We start from the raw sequence: 27,837 nt of genomic DNA on the forward strand, positions 1-27,837 counted from the left end.
TCATCGGGGGTCAAATGGGGGGCTATGTTCATGGCCCAGGTGTGCAGAGACAAGGGGAACGGCTTTCCACCGATGTAACGTCTGTCACTGTGCTGAGCACATTAAGAGCGCGGTCCCTCTGCCTGCTCCTTTCCTTCCTGGGCTGGGGATGCTACCCTCTTTGAGAGTCCCCAGGGCACTGTGTAGTCCCCTGTCCTCCACGCTGTGTCGGGCCCCTCTCATTGGTGGAGAACATGATTTCAGTTCCCTTCCCCACCACCTGCTCTTTGCTTGTTGCTTTGGATTTTGACCCAGATCCTGGTCCTCTTTGCCAGCCCCTTTAGATTATTGCCGGACACAGTTGCTGGCTTCTTCAGCTTCCCTCCTGCCCACACCCCCACCCCCATCTTCCCCAGATTTGTGCACTGACACTCCGCATCCCTGCGAATCCAGGCTCTCTTGGGAGGTAACGTGTCCTTTCAGGGATGAGGATCTAGAGGACACTGGACACACAATTGTGCCAAATGACATGCTTGCCTCTGAAATGCCAAGTTCTTAGAGGGCAGGAATTGACCCATTGAACTTTACTGATGGGGAGCCCTGACATAGACAATGGCGGGGGGCGGGGGGGGGGAATGGTTGCTTGCTGCCAGAATGGGAATGGCTGGTAGCCTTGTGGCGTCCTGGTTCCAATAAGAGTGTCTGTGTTCCCAGGTGGGGCCAGAGGCTTCATCCCTGTGGCCTGTTTAGATTTGCAAAGGTCTATTCAGTACCCCACACCGCCACTTGTACCTCACAGCTACCCTGTGACAGAGGCTGGCCGGGACCTCTTCTTACCAGGTGTCCTGACCACCTGAGACCCAGCAGTCTAGAACTGAGCTCACCAGCTGCCCAGAGCAGGCTCCAGCTCCAGAGCTTCCCGATCTCACTGGCCCCAGGCTCCTGGGTTGTAGATGTGATACAGCTTTGACTCATGTTTCACTTCACACTAGCTCCCACGGTCCACCCAGTGTGTATTTGCCAATACACACTCATCACTGGGCAGAGGGCCACGGGTCTTCTTTATGGTCCCATCTATTGCAGGGGGACATAGCCTGGGCCCTTTGGGCCTGGCACCTTCTAACTACACCCACTGCCTTTCACCCTGGTAGTCAGCCCCAGATGGGGCCAGTCTGCTGAAATGGAAATCCTTTTCAAAATCTCTGTGATTACACCTGAGGTCACTTGATTTGTTTATACATCCAGACCCCTGATGTAGTGGGTGTGATTGCCCAGCTCCTCTCATTAATTGTCCTGTCACATTTACGTGAATGCCATGAAAGGCTTGACTAATGGTGAGCAGCTGGATGCTCCCGTGTAATCTCATCAACCATTGTAACATTTGCCAACCACATCCTGCCCGTACATGCTTTTCTACCTTTCATGCCCTACTCCCTCTGCCTAGAATGGCATTCTTACCCCATTAGCTTCTGAGAAAGCTCCTACTCATCCTTTCAAGACCCAGGGAAACTGCATACCTATCTCCCAGCACATCTGGCACCTGTGTCATGATAATTTGAGGTTTGGCTTCCTACTTCTGTCTTTTCCTTGATCTGATGTGGCAATATTCACCCCCCCTCCCCAATCCTCAGCTGTAGGGTAAAGAAAATTCAGGCTTTCTGCCCTTCCGCCATCAGGATAGATGATGGATCCTTGTCCTGAATGCATGCCTGATGGTGGGCACCTGGAATAGGGTGTGGGCATAGGTAGATGGGATTCAGCTGAGCTAAGACTGTGCTTTTAAGGGCGGCGTCACGGGGGGACGCCAGCAGCACCAGCACCAGCAGCAGCCGCAGCCGCAGCGAAGAAAGCAGCAGAACGAAACGCTAGAGAGCCCAGATAGAGTAGGACTTTGGGGGCTGGGAGGCCTGCCAGCCTCCCAGCCCCCCAGCCAGCACCCCTGCCTGCCATATGCCTGGTGAACCCCAAATAAAAAACCTGCAAAACTACTGAGGACTCTGACTCCTCCTTTACCCGGTCTGCATGGGATCAGAAAACCTGCACTGTGCCCGTTCCTGCCTTTACAATTGGCGTAAGTCGGCAGGATCCATGTAGACGGGTATTGGAGCCCTCCAAAGACCTGGAGGGACTAAGGAGTAAAAGACTGCCTGTGACGACGCTGGAGGCGCCATGGCGGTAGAAGATGGATACGTCCACGAACTACAGGATGAGACCTGGCGTGAAGGAGATGCCCGAAAGGACCAGCCAACGACACCGGAAAGGACCAGCCACCAACACCGGAAAGGACCAGCCAATAACCCTGAGGCAGCAGGCCATTGCTGACGCAGGGAGAGGCCAATGGACATGGACTGATAAACCTGGACTGACAATCCTGCCAGAAAGCGGAGGACCTTGGCAGGTTATGTTTTTTTTTGAGAATCTGGGGGTGGCCAGTGGGCCTAGATGGCCAAAAGCAGCCTGTGCATGCCCAGCAGCCAGGTGGAGAGAAAAGCCAACTAAGAAAGCAAAAGCTGGTACTGATGATAAGTTGAGAAGCCCTGAGTGGCCGTTAAGCAGCCTGGGTATGCTGAAGACCTGTGAGTCTCGTAAAATCACCTGTGGGTGATGCCCTGCTCATTCTTGAGTGAGGGTGAGGAGCTGAGGAGCCCGTCCTTGGGGGACGGTGGGGAATGTGGCTTGGGGTGGAGCCCAAGCCAAATGCAAAGTTTGGATCCCCAACCCATGTGCTTGTGCAGTGGGTTGGCTTGAGAGCAGGGGTCTGTGAGTCGCATGGGTGGCCATGAAGGCCGAGTGTTGGAGCGACTGCAGACAGAAACCCTGAGGGTTGGTGATTACCCCCAACAGAATAAAATTGCCAATCCCAGAGCTAGTGCATCCTGGGGGTGGATGCTGTGTGCCTGTAGCCTAGACGACAGCCAGAGAAGGCCAGGAAGCCTGACGGCTCCTGGTATGTTATAGTAGATGCCGTGAGTGATTCCCCTCCCTCATATGAGCAGTGCCTTCGGCAGCAGATTGGTGGCTTATCTGCTGGTACCAATAATTGTCTTTTGCACTTGGTTGGTGCCCTGCCTGGACTTATTTGTGTTCTGTTGTATTTTGTTATGTTGTATTTTGTTATTTGATGTATTTGCTTTTGTGGGCCATGGCTGCATTGTTTGCTTAGAAAATTGTGTATATATGTATAGACTGTATGGCAGAAAACCCTGAGGGGGTGGACTGTAGGGTAAAGAAAATATCAGGCTTTTCTGCCCTTCCGCCATCAGGATAGATGATGGATCCTTGTCCTGAATGCATGCCTGATGGTGGGCACCTGGAATAGGGTGTGGGCATAGGTAGATGGGATTCAGCTGAGCTAAGACTGTGCTTTTAAGGGCGGCGTCACGGGGGGACGCCAGCAGCACCAGCACCAGCAGCAGCCGCAGCCGAAGCCGAGAAGCAGCAGAACGAACGCTAGAGAGCCCAGATAGAGTGAGGACTTGCTGGGGGCTGGGAGGCCTGCCAGCCTCCCAGCCCCCCAGCCAGCACCCCTGCCTGCCATATGCCTGGTGAACCCCAAATAAAAACCTGCAAAACTACTGAGGACTCTGACTCCTCCTTTACCCGGTCTGCATGGGATCAGAAAACCTGCACTGTGCCCGTTCCTGCCCTTACATCAGCACAGCAGCATTCAGGGACTGTTGGCTGCATGGGGCCATCATTTAGTCACTGGGCACTCTGGCAGCCACTGAGCACATCGGGTGAACAGGCAGACATGTTCCCCCTGCCTCCATAGAGAGGGTTAGCAGGGCTAATGAGCAAGGAAACCGTGTAAGAGTGAGATACTGTGGAACTGCCCAGCCCTAAGAGACTGCTTTTGGTGGAGGTATGCAAGGATGCCACCCTCAGAAGCTACTTTGGAGCTGAGGTCTGAAGTAAGAGAATAAATCAGCCCTACAGAGATCTCGGGAGTGACAGGTGTAATCTTGCAGAGGAGAAACGGTCCTGGAGTGTTTGGGGACTGGACAGGGGACCAGTGCTTGACCAGGGGAGAGCACCAGCTAGGGCTGGCCAGCCAGATCCTGCTGCTCTTCTTTCAAAGGTCACCGTCAGGAGTTTGGATTTTTGCTTCGGAACAGTGAGAAGTCTTTAGGGGGGAATATTTCAGACTTTTATCCAGTATGGCCGAACAGGGGTGAGATGCTGATTTTTACCCTGCTTCTGCTACCTCTTCTTTCATCTCTACCCAGACTTGCTTTGTTCAGGCCTGAGGTCTGCCTACCCTGTTTGCTCTGTAGCTGTCTGGGCTGCTCTTCTCCCTACAGAGTAATCCCATTCCTTGCTGTAGCCTTGCCCGACTCCTGCCAGGCCCTGCAATGCCAGTGAGGCCCCCACCCCCGTTTACACTCCCTTTCTCACCCCCTGGCCAATGGTGCAATCCTCTCGGACTGCGGAGGCCCACTCTCTGTTTCTGAGCCTTCCTTGGCCTTTGCAACCATGAATCACTGAGGGAGCCCTCCCTGCTCCACACATGCAGTTGCTTTCCTTTCTTTGCCAGGCCTCCCTTCGCCAGGGAACCAGCTTCTTGGGCTTATCTGGGTTCTTCCTCCCCGAGCTGACTCCATTTTGAAGTTTCTCTCCTGGTGAGTTATCCTGGCACAGATACATCCTGAGATTATCTCCTCACCTAAAGCAACAACAACAAACACTTTTGAGCAGTCTGTGCAAAAGAATATACTAAGCATTTTCTATGAAATATTAATTTCTCATTTAATCAGGGTATCAACCCTGTGAGTTAGTTACTGTCATTATTCTCATTTTTCATATGAGGGAACTGAGGCTCAGAGATTATGGTCATTGGCAGATCTGGCTTAAACCCAGACGATTTAAGATGGCCTGGCACAGTCCGGGGTGGTTCTTTGTGGTCCTAAAATCCTTATCCACACCATCTCCAGAACCACCTCTCCATGGCTGCTCATGTCCTTCTCGTCACAGGCCCAGCTTCCCAGGGAAAATGAGCAGAGACCCTGAGAACTTTGTGTTCCCTCACCTGTGCCATTCTGGGGTACGGGAGCACTGCCTTGTTTGGTCACAGCCCCTCTGCCCACTGGGCACGTGCATGGGTTTTGTGGTATGAGCAAACAACTCTACTGCTACTTTGCAGATATGGGCTAAGTCTCTTCTCAGGGTTACAAATGCTGTTCTAAGTCCCTCCCTGCCACCCAAGGAGACAGAAAGCAAGAAAAATAAGGAGACCTCAGGAAGGCAGTTTAGCTTAAAGCTTAAAGAGGCAGAGCTGTCTGGAGATGGGAGCAGTTGCCTGGGCTGGCAGTGGGGAGGCAGTTCCCCTCCACTCTTGATAGGATTCAGAGGAGAGATTGCACATTCAAGGGTATCTGGACTATGTGTGCATGGGAAAGTCTTCAGCCCTGAGACGATGGGATTCTGCACCTTGAATGGGGCCAACATGGCAAGACACAGTGCTCCCGGCTCCTTCCATAGTACTCGCCTCAATACAACATGCAAACAGCCTTCCCTGCTGGGCATACCTGCCCGCTCCAGAGGTCAAGGTGGCAGTTGAGTCCGCTTTGTTTTGCATTTTAGTTTTCCTTGAGCCCGGATCACAGCTGCTCAAGGAAAGCATTTCAGGCGTCGCCCAAACACAGATATGAGACAACTGACTCCTGCGCTGCGGGGCACATCCTGAGAGTCCTCTCAGCTGTGAGGCTTTCCCCAGTGCAAGGGAGCCCTCCCCGGTGGTGGGTGGAGCTTCCGGACTTGGGATGTAATGATGGCAAGGCCGGGCAATTGCTGTTCCCCAGCTGCAGTTGACTTTGGAGAGCCCCAGGGACCTTGCATTACAGGAGCCAATCCTGTGTTAAATCTCCATGGGAAAACAGCGTTCACACCTGGTGGGAGAGGCCGTAGCCATGGCAGGGACTGCGCATCAGCCACTTGGATTCTTACAAGAACACACTGCATGGTGATGAAATAAGAGGGCTTTGCAGTCTTATACACGTAACCTGGAACTCCCTGTAATTTCACCTTTGTTCTGCATTTGAATTTTCAGTAAGAGAAGGAGGAGTCTAAGCAGGCAAGAGGAGGCATGGCTTCGGATGCTAGTCACGCGCTGGAAGCTGCCCTGGAGCAGATGGATGGCATCATTGCAGGTATAGGCAGGAGCCCTGGTGCCTTCTGTCTTGTCCTCTGCACACGGGAAACTTTTCTCTCATTTTACTTTTCTCATTGGCACAAAGAGAAGCCCTCCTTAGACTTACTTTATTTTACTGTGTATGCCATCTCTTTGTTTAAGAGCACAAGTATCCCCTGCTTTTCTAAAGTTCCCATTATGTCATTTGGTTTTACCAAAGACCTACATTCGTGCCTGTTTTCATTAACCGAAAGAAAACCGAATGGGATTTTCACTTTTTCTAAAAAAAGATTTATTTTACTTATTTATGTATATAAGAGCTGGGGTGTAGGCCAGAGGTTGTGGGGTAGGTGAAAGCATTCACCAGAGACAGAGTGGGGAGCAGAACAGGCGGATCTACTGAAATACACTGCTGAGGGGAGCAGCGGGCAGGACAGGAGAGGTCTGCTGTGCAATGTGGGTCAGCTCCTTGGCTGGGGATCAAACTTATTCTGCAACCAAAGCTTCATAGTACTGAGACTTAACCCCTTGAGCCACCAGGGAGGCCCCCGGATTTCCACTTTTATGGGAAGTGAAAATAGCCTTCAATATTTGCTTTGCAGCAGCTGTTACAAAAAGTGTGCACACCCAGGCAAGAGTGGCACTGCCAGACTCTTTCCTAGGGCACTACTTTCTACAGGCTGTCTCTATCATATCATATACGTATCATGTCATACATATGTCAAAACATTCCTGCTTTTACCACACATTAGTGCTATTTTAGTTTTATGTTATTTGGTATCATTTGGTATCTTCTATTCGGGTCTGGAAACACTCAAAGTTCTTTCCATTTAATTAATGGAAATGGTAATTGCTTCTTCACTTTATGCCACTTTGGTTTACAGGAGGTTTCATAGGAACACTTTACTTTAGGATAGTGGGGGAGACCTGCACAAACTTGTAGAACAGCTTAGGTCTCTGTTAAAACAGAATGGATGTACCCTATGCTAGCATGTATGTAACTGTTTAGATCCTACCTGCAAGGAAGTTTGGGTGCAATGAGATTGAATTGACTGTAAATTTTTCAAAGCCTATTAGGGCTATTAGAGTGAAACTCAAAAACCAGCAGACTTTGCCACCTAATGCAGCTGTCAATTCACTTCTCAGCTGATTTCTGATCTCGAGTACACTCTGGAGTCAGGAGGCAGTTTTGCACTGACTCACCTAATCACCTAAAGAATGTTCTTTATTCCATATTGTTTTGTCTATCTCAACTGGCATAATATTTGCATCAGCTGGTTAGGAATATCCTCTAGAAAAGATCCAGCAAAACTGGTTAATTGGAAAAGACTGCCAGTAGGCTGTTTGGCTGATGTACTCTCTGATGGAGGCAACAGAAACCCACGTTGGTTAGAGTAAGCCTGTCATTGAACATCTTTCCGAAAGGGCCCAGATCTTTTTCTGTCCTTACTGACACAGGTCATTCACCTTATTTGCTGATGGGTGTGCTTCTTTGGATCTTTGTATCTCATCATGGGGAGCTGCTGCTGGAAGAGGGAGGTTTGGGCCGAGTGTGGCCAGAGCCCAGGACACGCATGGGTGCCTGGCCTTACTCCTTTGGGGTATTTTTCTTGCTTTCCATCCATGCTGCAGAGATACCTCTGACTTACTGAAGGTTCTGGGTGTTTGCTCCTGGAGCGGGGGCAGTTGTCTGTGTCAAAGCTTCTCCACGTTATTGGTGACACTACAATGTGCTCCACCTGTCATCTGCCAGGAGCTTAATTTCACTGTGAATTGACAGGCCATGCCTATTGTCTCATTTTTTAGAGGCTCCATAGATTGGCATGTCCTGTTCTAGATTAGGGTCCCTCATGTTCTCTTTGGAGAAGAAAGTTGAGAGTGGATTACTAAGCTTTCCTTTTAGAGGCTTATGCATTGAGATCAGAGCCACAGGTTCAGGCACTCTGACTCAGGTCATTAGTTCTGTTCCTCCCAGCCAAGGACTAGGGGGGAGGGGGAGGGGTAAGGGAGAGAGCAAAGAGGGAGGAGGAGGGTCCCTAGCCGAGCACCACACTCCTGGATGGCTGTGAGGGATGCATGACTCCTAAAGAAGGCCACTGTGCTGGGTCAGTCCCTCTTCCTGCCTTCTCTTTTCCCCACATAGACCTTCCGAAAAGGACAAAGCCTCTGGCAAAATCCCCTGTCTCTGGGAGAACTGTGTGGCTGGATCCTCGGGGCCCAGGATCTACAGGTGAGAATCTGGACTGGGTGTGGAGGAAGGGACAGTAGGTGTGTGGAAACCAGGAGACTCATCCCTCTGGCCTTCCAGCACAAAGAGCTCCCTCCTACGTCCATTTCCTTCATCCTCCAACCTGGCACAGTCCTTCTGGAAGGTGGCTCCTTGGGCTGCTCTGCCTGAACTAGTGTGAGTGTTGGTTGTAGAGAGGCGTCTAAGACTTCCCAAGACATTCTTTGCAGAGTGGGAGGGAGGAGCCAGACTACTTGGTTTGAGTCCTAGCTCTACCCAAATTATCAATACTTGCTTGATCTCTTCCTCGGTTTTCTCACTTAAAAATGGGACTAATAGTAGTATCCACCTGAGAATATTGCTGTGCTTATATTTGGGCCCTTATTTCACCCATTTGAATTGTGTGGTTTTCGTTGTATAAGGCATGTCTCCCTAGGCTCCCCCAGGGTCTATAAGATAGTCCTGCTCCATTCTTATCCCCCTTATAGCCTGTCTTTCACAGAGTAGCAGAGTAATCCTTAACCTATAAATCAAATCACCTCACTCCTTTCCCCAAAACTTTTCAATGATTTCCCATCTCAGGATAAAATCTAAAGTCCTCATCATGACCAGCCGTGCTTGTGAATGCACTGACGCGAATGCCGCTTTGACTGCATCTCCTCCCACCTTCCTTCTGGCTCCTCTCACTTCAGCCACCTGCATTGGCAGTCTCAGGACCATTGTGTTTGCTGTTCCCTCTGCTGGAATGCTGTCCTCCAGAAAGAGCAGATCAGGTCTCTCCTGAAATGTCACCATACCAGAGAGGCTCAGTCAGATAGCATCGCCCCCTACCACCACATGGCTCTCTGCCCTTGTGTCCTGTTTATGTTCTTTACAGCTCTCACCACCGCCTGGCTAATTACATTCATACCTGTTTTTTTGTTTTTTATTTGCCTCCTGCCCCAGAATGTAAGTTCCATGTTGAGGGAGGCTTTGCTGGCCCATTCCGGTGCTTCCACTGGTCTGCAGCACGTCACAGGTGTCTAATAAATGTGTGTCACACGTGTAGTTTATTTACATTTGTGACCAGGCTGTCCTTTTCATTGCTCCAGATGCAGTTATTGGTTTCTACACACATGCACTAGCTGGCCACATACTGAACTTCATTTTGTTTTTTCTCTGTTTGTACTTTACATTGGCTGATACTTTTGAAATAACACATCACCGATTTTTTTGAAGACTCAGTTGTTGGCACCTCCTGCAAACCATCTTTTAAATAATAATTGGCTCACACAGACATTTGACAGGGGCTATTTGACAGATAATTCAACATTGAGGTTATTAGTGTCTGGAGGACTTATATCCTGTGCCTTCTATGATGAAACGATGACAATTATCAAATGTCTGTGAAGGACACTTTTCCTGAGGATTATAAATACCTCCTCATTTTCAAGATGGTTGGACCAAACTGGCGCAGAATGCTAGGTCCAGCTCAAGGTGGTTAATCAATCGTGTCTTGATTCTGAATCCCAGGTCAACACTGTGGCCCCTTTGGGCAAATTGCTTAATCCCTCTGAGTCTGTTTTCTCATTTGTAAAACACTGGTAATTATAGCACCTCACTCCTTTAACTGGGGGGATTAATTAATGCAAATAGGGCACCTTGTAAGTACTCAATTGGTGTAAGTTGCTGATTGTTTTGTCACTATCAGTATTGACATTTTTATGTTTACCCCCAAGGTCACCATGCTGGTTGTGACGGAAATAAGATGGGAGAGTCCAGGGTCGCTGAGTCTCCTAGACAGCTTCATCCCTGTGTTCCTTTTATGCTGAAGCAGGGCCCTGGGGTTTGACTATAGGGGGCAAGAGTGAATTGAGGGGTAGGGCCAGTTCTGCTTGCTCCCAGCCCCTTAGGAGGAAGGGCTTCCCGCTCCTATACATTAAGCTTCCCAGGCAGGGGTCCTTTGCTTAAAGGGTGGCACAGCTAAAATAAAAGCTTGAAAGCTGTGGCATGAAATCATGATGCCACAGATCCTGCAAAAATACGTTTTTCTGCAACATTGAAATCTTTTTTATATTCTCTTCCTAATTTGAAGTAGAATGATGTCATGTAGTTCCACCAACACTACCAAATAGCACCACCGCACACGCCAAATAGCTGCTATTTATGCAAGACCAACATGGATTCCTACTAAAATGGGCAGTTACTTCAATAATAATAATTAATAATTACACCACTAAATAACATTTATAAATTTCTCCATGGTATGGTAGGCTACTCTTCACGTTCCAAAGCTCTTCCCAAAAGAGCACATTTAGGGCATGTGATAATGTTTATATAATTTAGCCTCTACTGCAAAAAAGGTATCCCCTTCCTCGAATCATTGTCAGCAGCACAAACAACAAAGGGGATTATCTTCTCCTGTTAGCCAGTCAGGAGTACAGACTACACAAGGATGGCCTAATGCACAGGTGCCAAGGGGGCCCTCCAGAGCCACCATGTATGGACTCATGTCCAGGCACTTGGTGGCTCTGGGGTGGGTGCAAGAAAAAAAAATGCCTGTGAAGAGATGAAACTCCTTATAAAGTTGAATCTTGCAACCTTAATGGGGATTTCTCAAATGTGACTGTACTTGACTAGGACCCCTTGAATTTTATGCCACTAAGTGGGAAAGAGGGGATTGACTGTTTCAGGACACCAGAACCTTGTCAAAAGAACTTTGTAAATTCTAGTAGGCTATTAACCTGTGATCTGGCCTTCTTCCTCTTCGTTCCTGTGAGTCAACTATAATTGAAATGCACAGTTGAGAATTGAAATTGAAAATACATTGCTTAATTATATCCTTCTGGATAGCCCAGAACAATTGCCACATGCTCTGATTTTGTATGCGGCTTAATGTGTGGGCTGACAGGTTCAGAGGCAGCTCTGGAAGGCCACTTCTATAACAGGACCAGAGGACCCTGTAGTCAGGACACTTATTCCTCTTTGCTGTGGCAGGAGATTACTCAGGCAGATTTCTGCAAGCTGTACTCATTGATCCCAAATTGTTAAAAGGAATCTGCTTTATGATAGCTAAAAAAGAGGCAATGTCTGCACCTTTTTCTGACATGTATATATTTCTGAGATGTAAAGCATGTATAGGCTAAACTATGATGTAGTAACAAATAGTCCTAAATGTCAGTAGCTTGTAACAGCGAAGGTTATTTCTTGCTTGCATGACAAGTTTCCCCCAGACCTGCCGTTGCTCCCTGCCTGTCATCATGACTCTGGGAAACAGGGTGATTTGGCCTCCACCATTGCCAGAGGCCAGGGCAGGGGTAAAAGGTCTGGGAATCGTGTACATGTCACTTCTCATATTTATTGGCCAAAAGAAATTATGTGGCCATGAGTAACTTCCAGTATAAGCTTACCTAAGTTCAAGATGAGGAGAGCCAGCATATTTCTGCATAACCCTAATTACTACCACATATATATATATATATATATATATATATATATTTTAAATGATCAATAAAGGCTTTCAGTAAAATCCTATACTAATATTTTAGTTGTGCAACCATCCCAGGCTGGGTCAGTTCATTGCCGATTCCTGCAGATGAAAAGAGAATTTTGGAGCCCTCACTATCACTTTACAGGCTTTTAATGCTGAATCAGAGGACAGACCAGCTGGCAGGAAGGCAGCAACTGAGCCCTCCCCAACCTCAGAGTGACGCCACTGTGCATCCCTAGCTTCTGGGCACAGGTGTCCGCTCTCACGTATGAACATGCCTGGTGCTCTCTGGGTCCAGATGTCCATAATCATAGGTGAGCGTACCCTGAGCACACGCCTCTTGGCCAGGACACCCACGCAACTTAGGAGGAGTATAAGACTGCAGGTGGTAGCCCTAAGAAGCTAGCAGTGGGAGGGCGGAAAAAAGCCTGATTTTAACTCCATTTTCCCTACAGCCCATATACTAAATCTGTATTAAATTTTGCTTTTGCAACCTTAAAATGAAAATTCTAAACATCAAAATATAGCATTGACTGAAGTGATTTGTGAATGCAATGGCTTCGACTTAGGTTACACATGAGAAACATCTGGAAAGTTTCTTACTCTCCCAGGGCACACCTCAGGCCAACTCAATTAGAACGCTCTGGAGGTGGAACCCAGGCATCATAGTTGTAAAAACTCCCCACATGATTTCAATGTGCATGTAAAATTGAAACACTCTGTGTTAATCTTCCCTACGGAGTGCTTTGGTCTTCAAAATAAAGATGTATGGAGAATGCCTTCAAAGAGAAACTTTATTAGAACTTGAGTACAAGCGAATTGCTCTTTTCTGAAAAGTAATTTTGAGGGGTCAACAGCTTGCCTTATATTTAGGCATATCTAACAGTAAGTTTTTGTTTCTTTTATGTTGTTTTGCTAATAATCCTAGCTATAAGGATATACATTTGCTTATTTGTTGCATCTAGTATTCCATTTTGATTTGTTTTCCTTTGTGGTTATAATTTTTCACTGGAGGCAGTCATCTGCACGGAATGTATACACAATGCACAACCAAGCCCTCTGGACAATTTTGCCTTTGCGTTTATTTTTTTTTTTTTTTTTTTTTTTGCTGAGGCCTTACGAGTTTCATCATGCTAAACCACTTTGCACTGTGTGTTAACTTCTGGTTTAGGATTTTAGTATTAAGTGCAGAGTGGAAACTTGACATTTTATCTGTGGCATGCAGAGGCCTGAGCTTGATTTCTCACAGGGTGTATGTGTACACATAGTTTTCTAAAATGCAGGGGGGCTCCCAGCTTTTTACATCATTCCCTGCCACAGGGGTATTTTCAGATCTTTCTTCCTGAAAAAGACAATACTTGAGGTTTCTCTCTCTCTCTCTGTGTCTTTCCCTCTCTCCCCAGCCCCTCCCTCCCTCCCTCCCTCCAGTCCTCACTTGAGCCTACTGTTTTCAATGGGAGCATTAAAACCTCAGTCTGCAGCACCATGTCCTGTATCTGGGTCTGGCCTGCTCTAGGGTCAGCTTGACCTTACTTCACATTGAGTTCCCTCATTGTTTCTGACACCCATCGAAGCTTTTAATTTTCTTTCAAGCTTGGCTGTATGTTAAAAAAAAAAAAAGTTGTTATCTTTTCCAGCTTTTCTACTTGTTCACTGTGGGGGAAAGGGACTCCTTTCTGAGATTTCCTAAAGTGATTGTCCTGTGAAAATACCTGCAGTCCCCCACCACCCTTCAGTGTGCAGTTCCTGCCAGGAGGAAATCTGATCAAGGAGAAAACCTGTGAGCTGTTAGTCACTTATTTACTGCCCCAGGAGGACTGACTCCCATGTTGTCAGCATCCTGAGGGCTTTCAAGCCTCAGTAGGACCCATGGGGGGGCCATGCAGGCCACGTGCCTGATTCATATCACTTACTTTCAGCATGCTGTGTGTTGGTTTATATATACACATGCATCCATATTTATGTCTTAATTCTAATTTTCTTGTTACTGAATAGTAGAAGTAGTTCCCTGTTACTGAATCGCTGGACAATTGACCTACATGAGTTATATTCTCTGACTCTTCCCTATTTGAGATTCCCCCCCACCTACTTTTTTGCAATTAATGACACTGCTGAGACCATTTTTTGTATGTTAATCTTGACAACATGTCTGGTTACATTTCCTTTGACTAGATTTCTGGAATTGAAATTGCCAAGTTAAAGGTATAAGTATTTTTGCCACATCTTGCCAAATTGTCTTTTCAGTATTGGTTAGATAAATTTTTTGTCTGTTAACAGCATGTGAGGGTAACTTTCTCACCTCCTGCTTGCCAGCATTGAATATTGTATTCCTTTGTTCTAAAAAATGAGGCCTAACTGACATCGAACATTTACTAGTTTCAGGTGTATGACACATCATGGCTTGATGTTTGTATATGTTGCAAAATGATCACTATAGCAAGTGTAGTTAACATCCAGTTACAAGTTTTTCTTCTTGTGTTGAAAACTTTTACCATCTACTCCTTCCACAATTTTCAAATATATAGACTATTATTGCATTTTCAACTTCAACAAGTAGGTGAAAAAACGAATTATCATTAAAAATTGTTTATTTGCTAGTAAGAAAATATTTTCTTACCATATTTTTATTGTCTGCTTGTGTTTTGGGTTTTTAATTATCTTTGATAATTGCCCCTATAGAAGTTTTTATCCATTTTTGTGGTTTGGGGCATTTTTATTATTAATGTAAGATTTCTTTTTTTTTTTCTACAATGTTTTTTTAGGCTGTAATTTGTCTTTTGTTTTTAATATTCTAGAAGTTAATATTTTATAGTCAGATTTCTTATGTCTTGCTTGATTGTTCTTGTCCTTATTAAATATTTCTCTAACTCAATTTTGATCTACCTTCTCTATTTATTTTATAGTTTAAGTTTTCACATATAATACTTAACTGTCTAAATTTTATTTTTGTTGTATGATATATAAAACAAAGATCTCATTTTTTTGTAATAGAAGTAATTTTAGCCGCATATTTTAGTGGTGCATGGACAAGTTCCCCTTGATTACACATGCAGAATGTTCTTAGCTATTTATATTGTTTATCGCTTTATAACAAATGACCCCAATAATAAACATTTATTATTTCTCAGCTTCTGTGGTCTAAGAATTTAGGAGTGGCTTAGCTGGTGGTTTTGGCTCAAGATATTTCATGAGGTTACATTAAGAATTCAACCAGAGCTACTGTTAACCTAAGATTTGCTGGGGGCTGGAGGAGCTGCTTTGAGATTGTCCTTTCACATGACTGTTGGCAGAAGGGCTTAACTCCTGGACAGCTGTTATAGGTGGCCGTAGGTCCTCGCCATGTGGACTTTCCCATGGTATATTTGGGTGTCTTTACAGTGTGGCAGCAGGCTTCTCCCAACCTGAGTGATCTGAGAGAGAACATGGCAAGTGACAGTGCTTTTATGCTCTAACCTTGGAAGTGACACCCATCACTTATGACATATTCTAGTGGTCACTCAGAGCAATCTTGATAAGACACAGGAGGGGAACTGAATAATTGCAGGAATGTCAAGGGTGGGTCATTAGGGGCCTATTGGAGGTAGGTCACCGCATTTTTCTAGGAGAGGAAATTTAGGCTCAGCGTATTATTCTGCGGATGCCTTTCTACCCAACAGCATTTTCTCATTTTACATCCTCAAGACCAAGGGTGGTATTTAGATGTTTCTTTTTCCTTTAGTTTTCTGTCCTATGACCATATGTAATTCTTAGATTTGTAATCAAGGGGAACTTGTCATCTGGGGCTTTGCTGTTACTGCCCTTATATCTTTCTTAGGAACATGTTGTCACTCATATACTATTTTCACTCCATCTAGTATTTACTGACTATTAATTTTGATAAAGAAATGTTAGTTGCCAAGAAATAGAACTTAAAGGCATTTATCCATATATGCATTACATATAAAACTTGGCACAGACACACATGTACTCAAACATATAGACCCACATGTACATACTCTTTGAAGCTTAGGGAAGAATCCCAAGACTTTTGGGCAGAGAGGCCCAGAGAAAGGAAGAGATTTGTGTATGACTACATGGAGAAAGTTAGTGAAAGTCTTATTCTTCCTACTTACTCCCTGCTTGACTCACCCTACTTTTATAAAGGGGTGTGTGTGTGTGTGTGTTTTGGAGTGTGTTCTGAATGGAGAGGAATTACTCAGTAATTCTCAGCAGATTGGGGAATCTTGCCTGCTTCCATCCATTTTCATCTCTAAAGTGTGACTGTCTCTTCCCAGTCACCTCGCACTTAGAGCACATGTCATTGTGTGGGTGATCACAGTCCCTAGCCTCTGACTTGTTTGTGGATTGTGACCCATGATTCTCTCTATCCTGCACTTTTGGAAAGCCAACCGGCAATCAAATAGTAATTGCTTCCTTCTGTGTGGATTTCTCATGCCAAAGACTGCCGTGGCAAGCAGGAAGCTGGCTCTCAGAAGAACAGAGGGCCTAGAGTAAGACATGTAGCTGTGGATGTGGTAGCCTTACAGCCCACATTTTCCAAGAGTCCTGATTTCACATTATTTATCGTGTTGGCCTGATAAACAACTCAAATGCCCTAGCAGTTCCACCATGTAAACCACATTTTATGAAGTTTCTTACTGCTGAAAGAAGCACAGAATCCCTTGGTAAGACTGTGTCATCCTAGAATTGGTTTGAAAATATATCTCTGTCATTATGCAAAGAGGAATTTTTTTTTTTCCTTTTAACTGGTGAGATTTAGAAAGACAAAAACAATCCTATTTGGGGCATGTACAATTAGGAAGCGCTGACCCAATATCCCAGCTCTCTGAGGAAATCTAAGCACTCTCCCTCTTAGCTCTCCATCCAAGCAGGTGTGTAGATGTTTGTCTCCTGGGCAAAGGTCACAATGCTAGGAACTCAGCTGTGGTGGGGAAGCTGACATTGGAGACTTCCCAGCCCCTAATGGGGAGATGAGATGTGAATATACATTGTAATTAACACAAGTTGGAAGTGTGAATACATCAGGGGATGTTGTGTAAGCAACACTGCAGTGATAAAGAAAAGAAACAGGAGTTGTGGAGCAGGCTGTTGGGTGCAGGATGCCGCTCAAGAGCAAGATCCTAGCCTCTTTATTGACAGAGAAAAGGGTGGGTCAAACTGAATATTGGATTTTTTGGCTTTAGGGTAAGCGAGTCCACTGATGTACTCCAAGCCCCACCCACAGCTCCAATCTTATTAACAAGGCGTTCCACTGATCAGTCCCTGGGGTGCAAATCATATCAGTCAAGGGTCTCCCGGGCATTCCTGGTCATTCCTAGGTATACCTGTTGCCCCAGGGCGATCAAGCATCCTGCTCTTGTTTAACTTGAAAGGAGCCTTGTACACTACACCCACAAGGGAATATAGATATCTCCATGATCTATAAAGATTCCAATTCTTTAAGCCCTCAGCACAATGAGTGTAATAATTGTCATCCCTTCACCAAACCGTGTCAGCTGCGGTGGCTCATCTGGGACTGGAAGACCCAAAACAGCCTCACTCTCTCCAGCATGTGACTAGGCTTTGTAACGTGGTGATTTAAGTATGAAGAGTGGGAGCGTGGAAGTTGTTAAGCCTCTTACAGCCCAGGCCTGGAGCTGGCACACAGTCACTCGACTGCTCTCTGTTGATCCCAGCCAGTCACTAGGCCAGGCCCAAGTCAGGAATCACCTTGTGAGCAGGGGGGTGGGATGGGAGGAACTTATGCTGGCCATCTCTGTAGCCTACCACATTAACTTAAAAACTTAGTTACCACGTTAACTTTAAAACTTAAAATCAAACACATTTTAATTGAAAAACTGAAGAATGGTATCTCATTGCTGTAACCAGCTTGTTTTTGGTCACTGGTGAGAACTGGCTGTGTTTTCTTAGTTTCCTAAGTGTGAGTTTCCACTGAGGATTGTCCACCTGACAGGTCTCTTCCTCTTATGCCCAACCCAAGATTAAAGATGTATTTTTTTTTTTTTTTGGCCAGTTCCTTGAAAATGGCATCCACCCTTTTAAATAAGGTTCCTGCTTCTCTCTTGTTCCAGGCACAAAAACTGGTGCAGACATTAGCGATGGTACCTGTGAGCCTGGACTGGCTTCCCCGGCTTCCTGCATGAGCTCCTTCCCAGTGCTGCATCTTGTTGAGGACTTGAGGCTGGCCCTGGAGACGCTGGAGCACCCTCAGGAGAGGGCAGCCCTCCTGAGCCAGATCCCAGGCCCCACAGCTGCCTACATAAAGGAGTGGTTTGGGGAGAGCTTGGTAAGTAGGCCCATGGTCTTTTTGGGGAGCCACTAGGGAACGTAATTATGGAGCCCATGGGTGCCACCACTGCCTGTGGCTGGTACTCCCACTGTGCTTCTTCTGGTCTGTTCTTGGTTCCCATCCAGCTTTGGCCAACCCCATTGGCTGGTCCCTCCCAGTGGGAGGCTAGAGCCCAGCCAAGCAACTTCAGCTACACAATCAACCTGTTTGGGTGCTCCAATTGCTCTCTCCTGAGGAGAGATCTAGAACCCAAGAGGCACAAACATGGACAATTTGCCCCCCAGGGATAACATGTACAACTTGCTAATTTATAATTCCTATAATTCCTGGCTTCTCACCTCTGTTGCACCTTGGCTCCTTGTTTCTTACAATAACCAGGGTGAGGGCACTCTAGAAATACTTGCTGTCTCTAGAGTGGATACAGCTTCCTTAACTCTTACTCAATTCTAAGAGAAGCAGATGAATAAACAAACCTATAAATGTGTGACTTTGGTTACCCATTTTCTTCCTTGTGGAGACCAGCCAGTCAACTTTAAGACACTAATAGTACCTGAGAATAAGTAGACAAAGAGCTAGTTCATTGAGGAAGGCTATGAACTAGTTCATTGCATTCCAGAAATGCAGCCATTTGAGGGCTGAGGAAGGCTGAGGAAGCAGAGGGAAACTATGCTCATCTAAGCAGAGCCTGAAAGCCAGGGTGCTGTCTTCCAAAGCCAGAGACTTGCAGACCAGGCTCAGAATTGGGAAGTATGCAGAGAGGTGAGTAGGCAGGAGCGGGAGACCACTAAATTAGAAGGAGAGTGTTGGTTGGAAACCACAGAACAAGGAGGTTGAGATACTTTTGCCCAGAGCCTAAGCCATTTGTGGTTAGCAGGTTACATCCCAGATGCCCTAGCTTGCTTTCTGCTCAGGAGCCTGTCAGTGTAGTCTCATCCCATGCCTTCCCCTACACACCGAAGAACACACCATTACACTCATTTTATGTTATTCAATATTTTCATTATGTCAGATGTCTGCCTGGTGTTCTGTAATCTACCTATGCCAGTGTGGTAGGGTGAATACTGTCCTCCTGAAGAGGCCACATACTAATTGCTGTGGCTATGTCCAGTACCTGTGAATATGTTACCTTACATAGCAAAGGGGAAGGAAGCAGTGGGAGCTGAGGCTGCTTGTCAGCTAGGTTTAAAAGGAGCAGCCCAGGTAGACCCAGTGTCATCCCTGGAGTCCTTGTAAATAGGAGGAGGAGGCAGAAGAGTCAGTGTCAGGATGATGTGAGGGGAGGACTCATTTTTAGATTCTAGTCATTATTTTTACTGTATTTTTTTATTGAGGTAACAATGGTTAACAATACTGTATATGATTTTGGGGTACAGGGTCACACCTCTTCAGATGGTTGTTCTAACACCATGCCCCCACCACATACCCATGATCCCCATCCTGGTCCATTAGACCCCTTTCCCTGACCCTCATTGTATCTTCAATTGTTTTGTTTTAGTTTTTCTGTCCCTTTGTTTTGTTTCTCTCTATTCCACATATGAGTAAAATTATCCAGTATTTGTCTTTCTCCTTTTGATTTATTTTGCTTAGCATAAACACCCTCCAGTTCCATCCACGTTATCCCAAATGGCAAGATTTCATTTTTTCTTATAGCTGAGTAATATTTCATTGTGTATGTTGATCACATCTTCTTCCTCATGGCTTGGCTATTGTAAACAGTTCTATAATCAGCACAGGTGTGCATCTATCCCTTGAATTAGTGTTCATGTGTCCTTAGGGTAGATACCTGGGAGAGGGGAGGCTGGGTCCTAAGGTAGATCTATTTTTGCATTTTTGAAGGGGGGAAAGAGCCACAGGATGCAGACAGCTCCTCCAACCTGAAAAAGAGTCTCTCCTGGAGCCTTCAGAGAGGAAAGCAGCACTCCTGGCACCTTGCTTTTGGCCCAGGGAGACCCCTTTCAGATTTCCAACTTCTAGAACCACAAGATAACACATTTGCATTGTTGTAAGTCATTAAGCTTATTGTTACATTGGCCACAGGAAACTACTACAGCTAGATGCTATCTGGGTGAAGGAGGGGGGCAGAGGTTTGGGGGGCTGCTGAATGGGCCTCAGGTACTCTTGATGCGGTTTAGGTGTGAAAACACATTCCTCATCTCTTCCCCCAAATGCGGATATCCTTGGTGGGCCTCTCAGATTTCTGCTGATAACCAACAGGAGTTCCCTTGTTGTGCTCTTACTGTTCTAAATGAGGCTGGCAGGGGGTTTCAGAGTGTGGGTGTGTCTTTAGCTTTCTTTCTGCTCCCACAACAGAAGGCATCATCCCTTTTTGTCAACCCAGGGTCCACTGGGCGCTCTCTGGCTGTTACTGTCCTTTCTGGCTCTAGGATGCTGGTCCTGGCTTCTGCCCAGCCATCTCTGACCATCTCCTGCTCACCTCTCTGTCAGCTGTGACTCTTTATTTTCCACTTTATCCAGGACATAGGCACTGACCCCTCCCATTATCCACGACTGACGCATGTACAGGAAAGGAAATTATTGACACTGCAGGAACATGGCAAGTCCATAGTCTCTCATTCTGAAACCTCTGGTTCCAAAGTTTTGGAACTCAGAGTGATTGTGTTACAGTGCAAGGAGAGGGGCAGCCCAAACCCCAAAAACCTGCCTATTCTATATAGGGTTCTGCCATCCGCCACATTAACACAAAACATGAGACTTTAATGGGAAGGAACTTTAATACAATTAGGAAACAATACAGGAAAGGCAGAGAATCTAGTTTCTAAATCAAGCACCCAAAGTTACCCGTCCCCTCGGGGTAAAACTCCATCCAAATGGGATTGGCCCAGAGCAAGGCCCCAAAGCCTGCCACAAGTCTAAAGCATCTTCCAATGGGGACCCACAGAAAAGGGTCAGAAACAACCAGACAAGCCCGGAAGGAAAAGAGCAAAATCAAAATCAAGATAAAAGCTGCCATTGTCACCTCCCCACGGGTCTCACCCACATCTGTGTCACCCAGTCGACGACCAAAAGGCAAGCGCAGTTTCTTCACGTGTCTCTAGGCTCCATGTACCTCCTCCAGGTCTCCTTCTGGCTCCATCCTGCTTCCTTCCTCAGTCTCCTCTGCAGCTTCTTCTCTTCCTGCTCAGCTCCACCCTCCATTTGGGTGGGGCAGGGAACCTGGAACCTCCCCCTTTCCTGGGGACCACCCTGTTACAATGGGACCTTGACAGATCAGAGTGCACGTATGTTGTACACGCTCCATCTCTAGAACACGCAGGGTGGGAAGCACATTGACATTACCTCAGCAGAACTTAGAAATTTCCCCATAAAGTCAGATCAGGAGAAACTAAGTTTCCTTCCAGTTCAGGTCAGGTTTTCTGCTGTAAGTTTGGCACCAATATTATTTTTTTAAAGACAACAAAAATCTCGAGGCTTTCAGAGCATTTTGGGTTTCAGAATTGCAGGAGTGGTGAACCTATATGCTGTCCCAATGCAGAAAACAAAACTGAAAGTCAAGTGCTGGATGTCCCACTCCTGTGTCCATCGGCCGTCATCCCTCTACAAGAATCACTATTGACTCTCTCGGTCCTTGGCCTGTTACCATGGACTTGGGCACCTGGGAAACTCCTAGAAGACTCTGCTCTGCTGTTTCCTGAAACTTCCATTAAGCCACCAGGCAGTTTAGCACTTTCTTATTTAAATGCTTCATCTCGTGACCTTATCACATAATCAAGAGATTCATTGAAGTATCTTCCCAACAAACACTCTGTCTACCCATAGCACAGAAAATGGCTGGTTTTTATTCTCATTTGTATAGCTTACAATGACTGTGTTCCTTCCTGGATGCACCTGAACTTACGTGAGCCTGTCTCAAATACTGACATTTAGATTATTTTTTATCTTTCAGAAAGATTTGTCCTTATATATTTCTTTAGGATAAGATCTTAAAATTAGAATTATAGAGTGAAAGTAGTGTTAACAGACAAAATACAGGGTGCTCAGTTAAATTTGCATTTTAGATAAACAATGAATAATTTTTTAATAAGTATGTCCCATGCAGTTTGCTAAATCTGGCAGCTCTAAACCAAAGTTATTAAATTAACAAGCCATTAATTTTAATTAATATTGGTAGATTAACACAACTAAATTAATATTAACAGATGTATTAGTAAATATGATTGCTACTAATGTTAACAAATACAATTAGTATTTAAAAATTAATATTAAAAAATCCTTTTGACACATTTTTCCCAGCCACTTTTCAGACGATTTTACCCAATTTTATATTTTCATTGGCAGGGCTTGAGTTACATCCTAATCAACAAAAACACAGCTTCACTAACTTCATATGGAGAATGTTTTCTTTTTTCTTGTTTTTGCATTCTTTTGTTTAGTAAGAAGGCTAAATACTTTTTTAAAATTAGCTTATCGGTATTTTCTTTTCTCTATGATTTGAAACTTCTGATCTTATTCATGTACATTCTGCAAATATCCATAGCTACTTATGCAGTATTTTTCTAATACATGTAAGCTAACAAACATATCCCAAAATAGAGATTTTTAAAAACTAGGTTAAAAGTTCTAATATTTTCTTCCCTTCCCCCCTCCCCCCAAATTTCCTTGAGTCCCTTGGGTGTGCCTTCCCTACCCTATGTGTTTATACTCTATGACTTTTTTTTATATCAGGATTTTAAGTGCTTTTCTTATGTATATAAATGATCTTTTAGCCTTTAGCTTTATTTGCAGTATTTATTTTCCTTACTTTGTTTTTAGATAATGTTTGCAGGGCCTTTTGAGACACAATTTAAAAGGATTGTAATTAACTTCCTCATTCTTTCATGTGTGGATTTCTTCTTTTTCCTTTATCTCTATAAAAGCCTTGCCCAATCTCAGATCAAATAATATTCACCTTTATCTTCTTTTAGTAGCTTTATGGTTTGATTTTTATCCTATGGTCAACTCTTAATTATTTGCAATATTTTTTGAGTGTGTGGACCTAAAACTTTAATAATTTACAAAAAAAAAAAAAAAACTTCCTAAATGCTTTTGATCTAAACACAGTAAATGTGGTTATTGCTGTTTGGTTATTGGTGTTTGTAAGATGCATTGCAAAAATAGCTTGCTCTCAGATTCTCAGATCTGCTTGGGGGTTACTTAAAGTGGTTGGGGGAATGCTTCCTTTGGAGAGAAGCTGAAAGTTGTTTTATCCATAAATCTTTTAGAGTAATTATGGCCATCAGCCATCTTTGAATGGTGTACATTTAGGAGGTCAAGAGTTCATACAAACATTCCAAGATAGCAGGACTGGATGACTGGATGTCAGGGTTTTGTTTCTGGACAGAGCAAGTTTATCTGTATTTTCGGTCTTGTAGATCTGAAGTCATTTTACAATTTGGGTGCACACATATCCAAAGTAGAGCTTGATCTCTATGGAAATCGAATCCAAAGCAGTGAACTAACCCATGGGTGCGTTTTAGATTGGTTTGAGATTGTTTTAGATTTGCACTTTTAGTTAGAAGCCCTGGCCTCTCAAATTGTGCTTGGTGGACCAGCAGCTTTGTCTTCCCCTGGTAGCTTATGAAAAGAAATGCAGAATATGGGCCCTCTACCTCTCTACCCAGCGGAACTTCTCCAGGTGACTCATACGCACACTGGTTTAAACCAGACACTCACTTGAATTATTTAAAAAAGTAAATCATCCTGGCTTAGAATTGGCACTAGAAAGGCAGCTTGAGAAGTGAGGCAGGCAAGCTGTGAGACTCCTCATTCATGTCTGTGTGTCCCTTGCATATTTGCACTATTCTCTCCACACACACTGACTTTGTCCTCTACTCCAGAGTCACTCTGTTGAACGTTGTCCTCGAATGGGACAAGTCTGCCTTGTGACTTCTCTGTCAATTTGAATTCTTTCTCCAGTCAAGTGGGATAAACAATAAGGAGGTTTATAAATCACTAACAAGATGTCCAGAGAACGGGGTACCCTTGGGGTAAATCAGTGGCTCTTGGATGACCTCAATTGCTCTGGCTCATCCCATCATTATACCCACCATGTGTCCCCTAACAGTTGCAAAAGGAGCAGGTCCCAGGGGGAGAGGGAAAGTTGGTAGAGACCTTTAGAGGGAAGACTATGGGTACCTTGTTGGAAGTGTGGTTCATAGAGAAGGCTTGGTCACCTAGCAGAACCCCAGAACCCTTTGCAAGATTGCAGGGTTACCTGTCAGTGTGTTTGGCCAGGTGGAAGCAAACCATATCAGGGTGAGTCAGTGTGGGAGGCAGGAATGAGTTAAAAGGCCAGCACCTGCCACTTGTTTGTGGCATCGGGGAACCTCTTCTTCCTTTCTCTGGACATCGTTTCCCTACTAGAAATGACAGTTGGTTTGACAGTCTGTTTGCAAGAGCTGGCTGAGCAGTCTAGTCCTGCAGTTTCTTTAGAGGCTCTACAAGCAGCCTAGTCACCAGCCTCTGCCTTGCTCAATCTTGACCTTTTAGTTAACCTCCTAGAGACAGTTTCTAGGCCTCTCTAGGTATAGCTGTCTCATGTCAGGACTTGGCTGAGGCCAACATCCCAGGGGCATGTTGTGAATGGGAAACCTCTGCTGGGCCTGGCTGGGCTAAGGTCTCTAGGATGCATGCTTATCTTGCACATCCTACTTGTCAGTTCAGCCACCCTCAGTTACCTTCTTCTCTATTCTCTCAAGAGACAAAGAAAACAGGAGGGGGCATTCCCCCCACCCCACCCCCACTGTATCAACTTCACCACCTTGACTTCAATTCCCAGCTCCTGAGACAAAGCCAGGGCAGTCCTGCCAGATTCAGTTTGGAATCTCTCCTGGCCAAAGAAGCAAATCTGTTTACCATATTGAAAAGTCAGAGGAATTACAAAAAAGGTGAGGCAAAAGGCTGTTTTACCAATTATAAACTATGAGCTAGAGTTTCCCATGCCATGTGATCGTCTCTGCATCTGTTTTCCACCCAAGGCCTGGAACAAAAGACGGGTCTGTCATAGTGAATTGCGCATTCTCATTTTGAGAGGTTACAGACAGGCGTTTCATAGGAAAAGCTTTTTCTCAGGATTTTAAAGAGATAAGGGGAACTTTGGTGTTTATCTTTTAAGAAAAAAAAATGGAGCCTGTGTGAGCCGATTTCCAGTGTGGGAGAACTTAAGAGCTCAGAAAGCCTTAAGTGTCAGCACTTTCTTTCCTAAGGGCCTCCTGGCCTGGGTGCGGCTGGATGCATTGCAGAACTGGAATCAGCCACTAGGTGGGAGTCAGGGACAAATGAGGGAAAGTCTAGTTCCCAAGGAAGAAGATATAGACTAATACGAGAAAATAGCTATATTATTTGTATAAGGATGGCAAAAGCACCTCTCCGTAGTAAAACTGCTGGACAGTGTGTGTGGGTCAGTTGGAAAAGAGGGTTCTTTCCAATTTTCCTCAGAATCTTGGGAGGGCCCCACTGTTTGTTGTGGGGGAAATCAGACTGTGGACTGAGAGCCAGTCCTGGGAGCACTCACTGGACCTTCTGCTGTCAATGGTGAAATGGCATTTCAAATCCCTTAATTCTGGAACCTTCTGCTGGAGCACTAGCAGGATGGCTGTCTCCGTTCAAAGAGGCATTTCCTGATCTCACATCTGCCAGGCCCTGCCCTGGAGGAGCTTCTTGAACCTTTGATTGGAATACACTTTCCCTGGGGCAGCACTTCAGCCTTCAGCCTCTGCAAACTCAACAGTTTTAATAATCCTGGATTTTGACTTTTCCTCCCACCAAGTAAATTATACCCAGCTAAATTCCATTCAGACCCGACTTGAAACTGTTTCAGTCCCTATGAACGAATGTTTATAAATGACCAAGAATGTGCAAACACCGAAAGAGCAAATAAATCCTTCCCCATTAAATTTCCTGCTTCAGGCCCAGGGGACATGGTGGGTGATGTTGCCAGGTTATCGTAACTTGAGGTCTGAGCACGTAGACACCCACCCTCCACCCAAAACAGCAGCCTGGGAGAGCCACACCACCAGGGGCCCCTGCCCTTTCAGACACCTGCTTGTCGGTTGGCAGGTTTTGACGGATTCATGCTTCTAGACAGATATCCTCAGTACCGAGTGCTTCAAGAAGCTTCTGAGAGTGGGGGCCTCCCTGGTGGCGCAATGGGTTAGGCACAGCATGGCGAAGCTATCAGCAGCCTCTGGAGCACGAGTTTGATCCCCGGCCAGGGAGCAACCCATGTGGCATGGCAGACCTCTCCTGATTTGCCCTCTGCTCCCCTCAGCAGTGTATTTCAGTCAGTCTGCCTGTTCTGTTCCCCACTCTGTCTCTGGTGAGTCCTCTCACCCCCCACACCTCTGGTCTGTACCCCAGTTCTTATATGCATAAATAAATAAATCTTTAAAAAAATAAGCTTCTGAAAGCAGTTTCCTAACCTCTACTACTGAAATATGAGATCAGTAGCATGAGTCACCTGGGAGCTTGTTTGTGAAGCATGATTTCAGACCCCATTCCCGACCCAGTAGGATAGAATCTGCATTTTTTAAAAAAGATTTATTTATTTATGCATACAAGAGCTGGGGTGTAGGCCAGAGGTATGTGTGGGGGTGCGTCTTTTGGTAGAACTCCTTCCAGCTAGGCAATTCATTATATAAAGATGGGGAAGCATTGTCTTCCCGGACCCGTAGGGGTCCAGTGACTATGTCCTGTGTTCGGCCCAATGCCTATTTCTTACACCCCATGATCTGAGAACAAGCTTTGTTTTTTGCTGACTTTAATGACAGTAATAATCTGTGATGTGAACATGCTATAACACATAGTTTCAGTGGCAGTGTTCCTGGAACACGGGCACACTCATGGGTTGGCCACGATTGCTTTTGCATTTCAGGTGTCAGAATTGAGTGTGACAGTGACCACATGGCCCGGCTGGCCCTTTATAGGGAAAGACGACTGACCCTTGTCCTAACCCATTTTTGAGGTGGGCTCCTGGGGACCTGGGCTGCCATGCCCAGGACGCTGTTTGATGAGCAGGACTTGTTTGCCAGCCTGAAGGAGCAGTGTCTTTGGGCTGGTTCTTTCCATTCCTCTGTTCTTCTCCTCAGAGCAGGCCCATTACACAGAGCAGCACTCCTTTTGCAGGACACATGACTTATGGAGGGCGTCCTCTCACGAGTCACCATGGCCTAGGGACCAACGCTCAAGGCTGACCTGAGGCTCATGTTGCAGGTGACAGATCAGCTGGAAAGCACATCACCCTCCAGATTCTTCTCAGTAGCTGGTAGGAAGAGCAAAGCCTCAGGAGCCCCACTCCCAGGCATTCCCACACATACCTAGAATTCCAGCCAGGTCAGCGACCTGCCTAGGCCTCCCTTCTAGTTCCTGGATGAGGAAGAGGACTAGCCACATGATTTCCCTTGTCCAAACCTGACCACTCTGGCTTCTGTGTTTTCACTCCCCAAACACTGAGTCTCCTGGTTGGCTGCCTTGCCCCCAGCTAGCTGCCTCATGTTCCAGATAGGAAGCAGTGGAATGTGGTCGCCAGGTTGTGAGTTGCTTTTGGGAAGGCCCTGAAGACTGACTGCATCACTGGAGTGACCCCCGTTTGTGTACACTCTGCGGCTCTCATTGGCACGGGTCTCAGGTCCCTGAGTTTCAGAAACTCAGAGGGATGGAAGCAGGAAGCCCCTAGTCCCCTGCCCCAAATCTCCCTTAACAAGAACAACTTAATCCTCTCAGAACAACTGTACAGGTCAGATAGCACCCAG

General features: G+C 45.7%; 1 protein-coding gene across 1 annotated transcript in view; it reads left to right on the forward strand.

Annotated features, from left to right (window-relative positions):
• The first annotated feature begins 5,882 nt into the window (after nucleotides 1-5,882).
• LOC119254954 (liprin-beta-2-like) overlaps nucleotides 5,883-27,837 on the forward strand; it is a 23,188-nt gene continuing 1,233 nt past the window's right edge. Inside the window, exons 1-4 of the mRNA XM_037521983.2 lie at nucleotides 5,883-5,938; nucleotides 6,026-6,125; nucleotides 8,250-8,336; nucleotides 17,874-18,088. Coding sequence (XP_037377880.2) covers nucleotides 6,062-6,125; nucleotides 8,250-8,336; nucleotides 17,874-18,088 — 366 coding nt within the window. The 5' untranslated portion in view covers nucleotides 5,883-5,938; nucleotides 6,026-6,061. The remainder of the gene's footprint in view (nucleotides 5,939-6,025; nucleotides 6,126-8,249; nucleotides 8,337-17,873; nucleotides 18,089-27,837) is intronic.

This window comes from Talpa occidentalis, unplaced genomic scaffold, assembly GCF_014898055.3.
Source record: "Talpa occidentalis isolate TD23 unplaced genomic scaffold, MPIMG_talOcc4v2.1 talOcc4.3, whole genome shotgun sequence".
Lineage (NCBI taxonomy): Eukaryota > Metazoa > Chordata > Mammalia > Eulipotyphla > Talpidae > Talpa > Talpa occidentalis.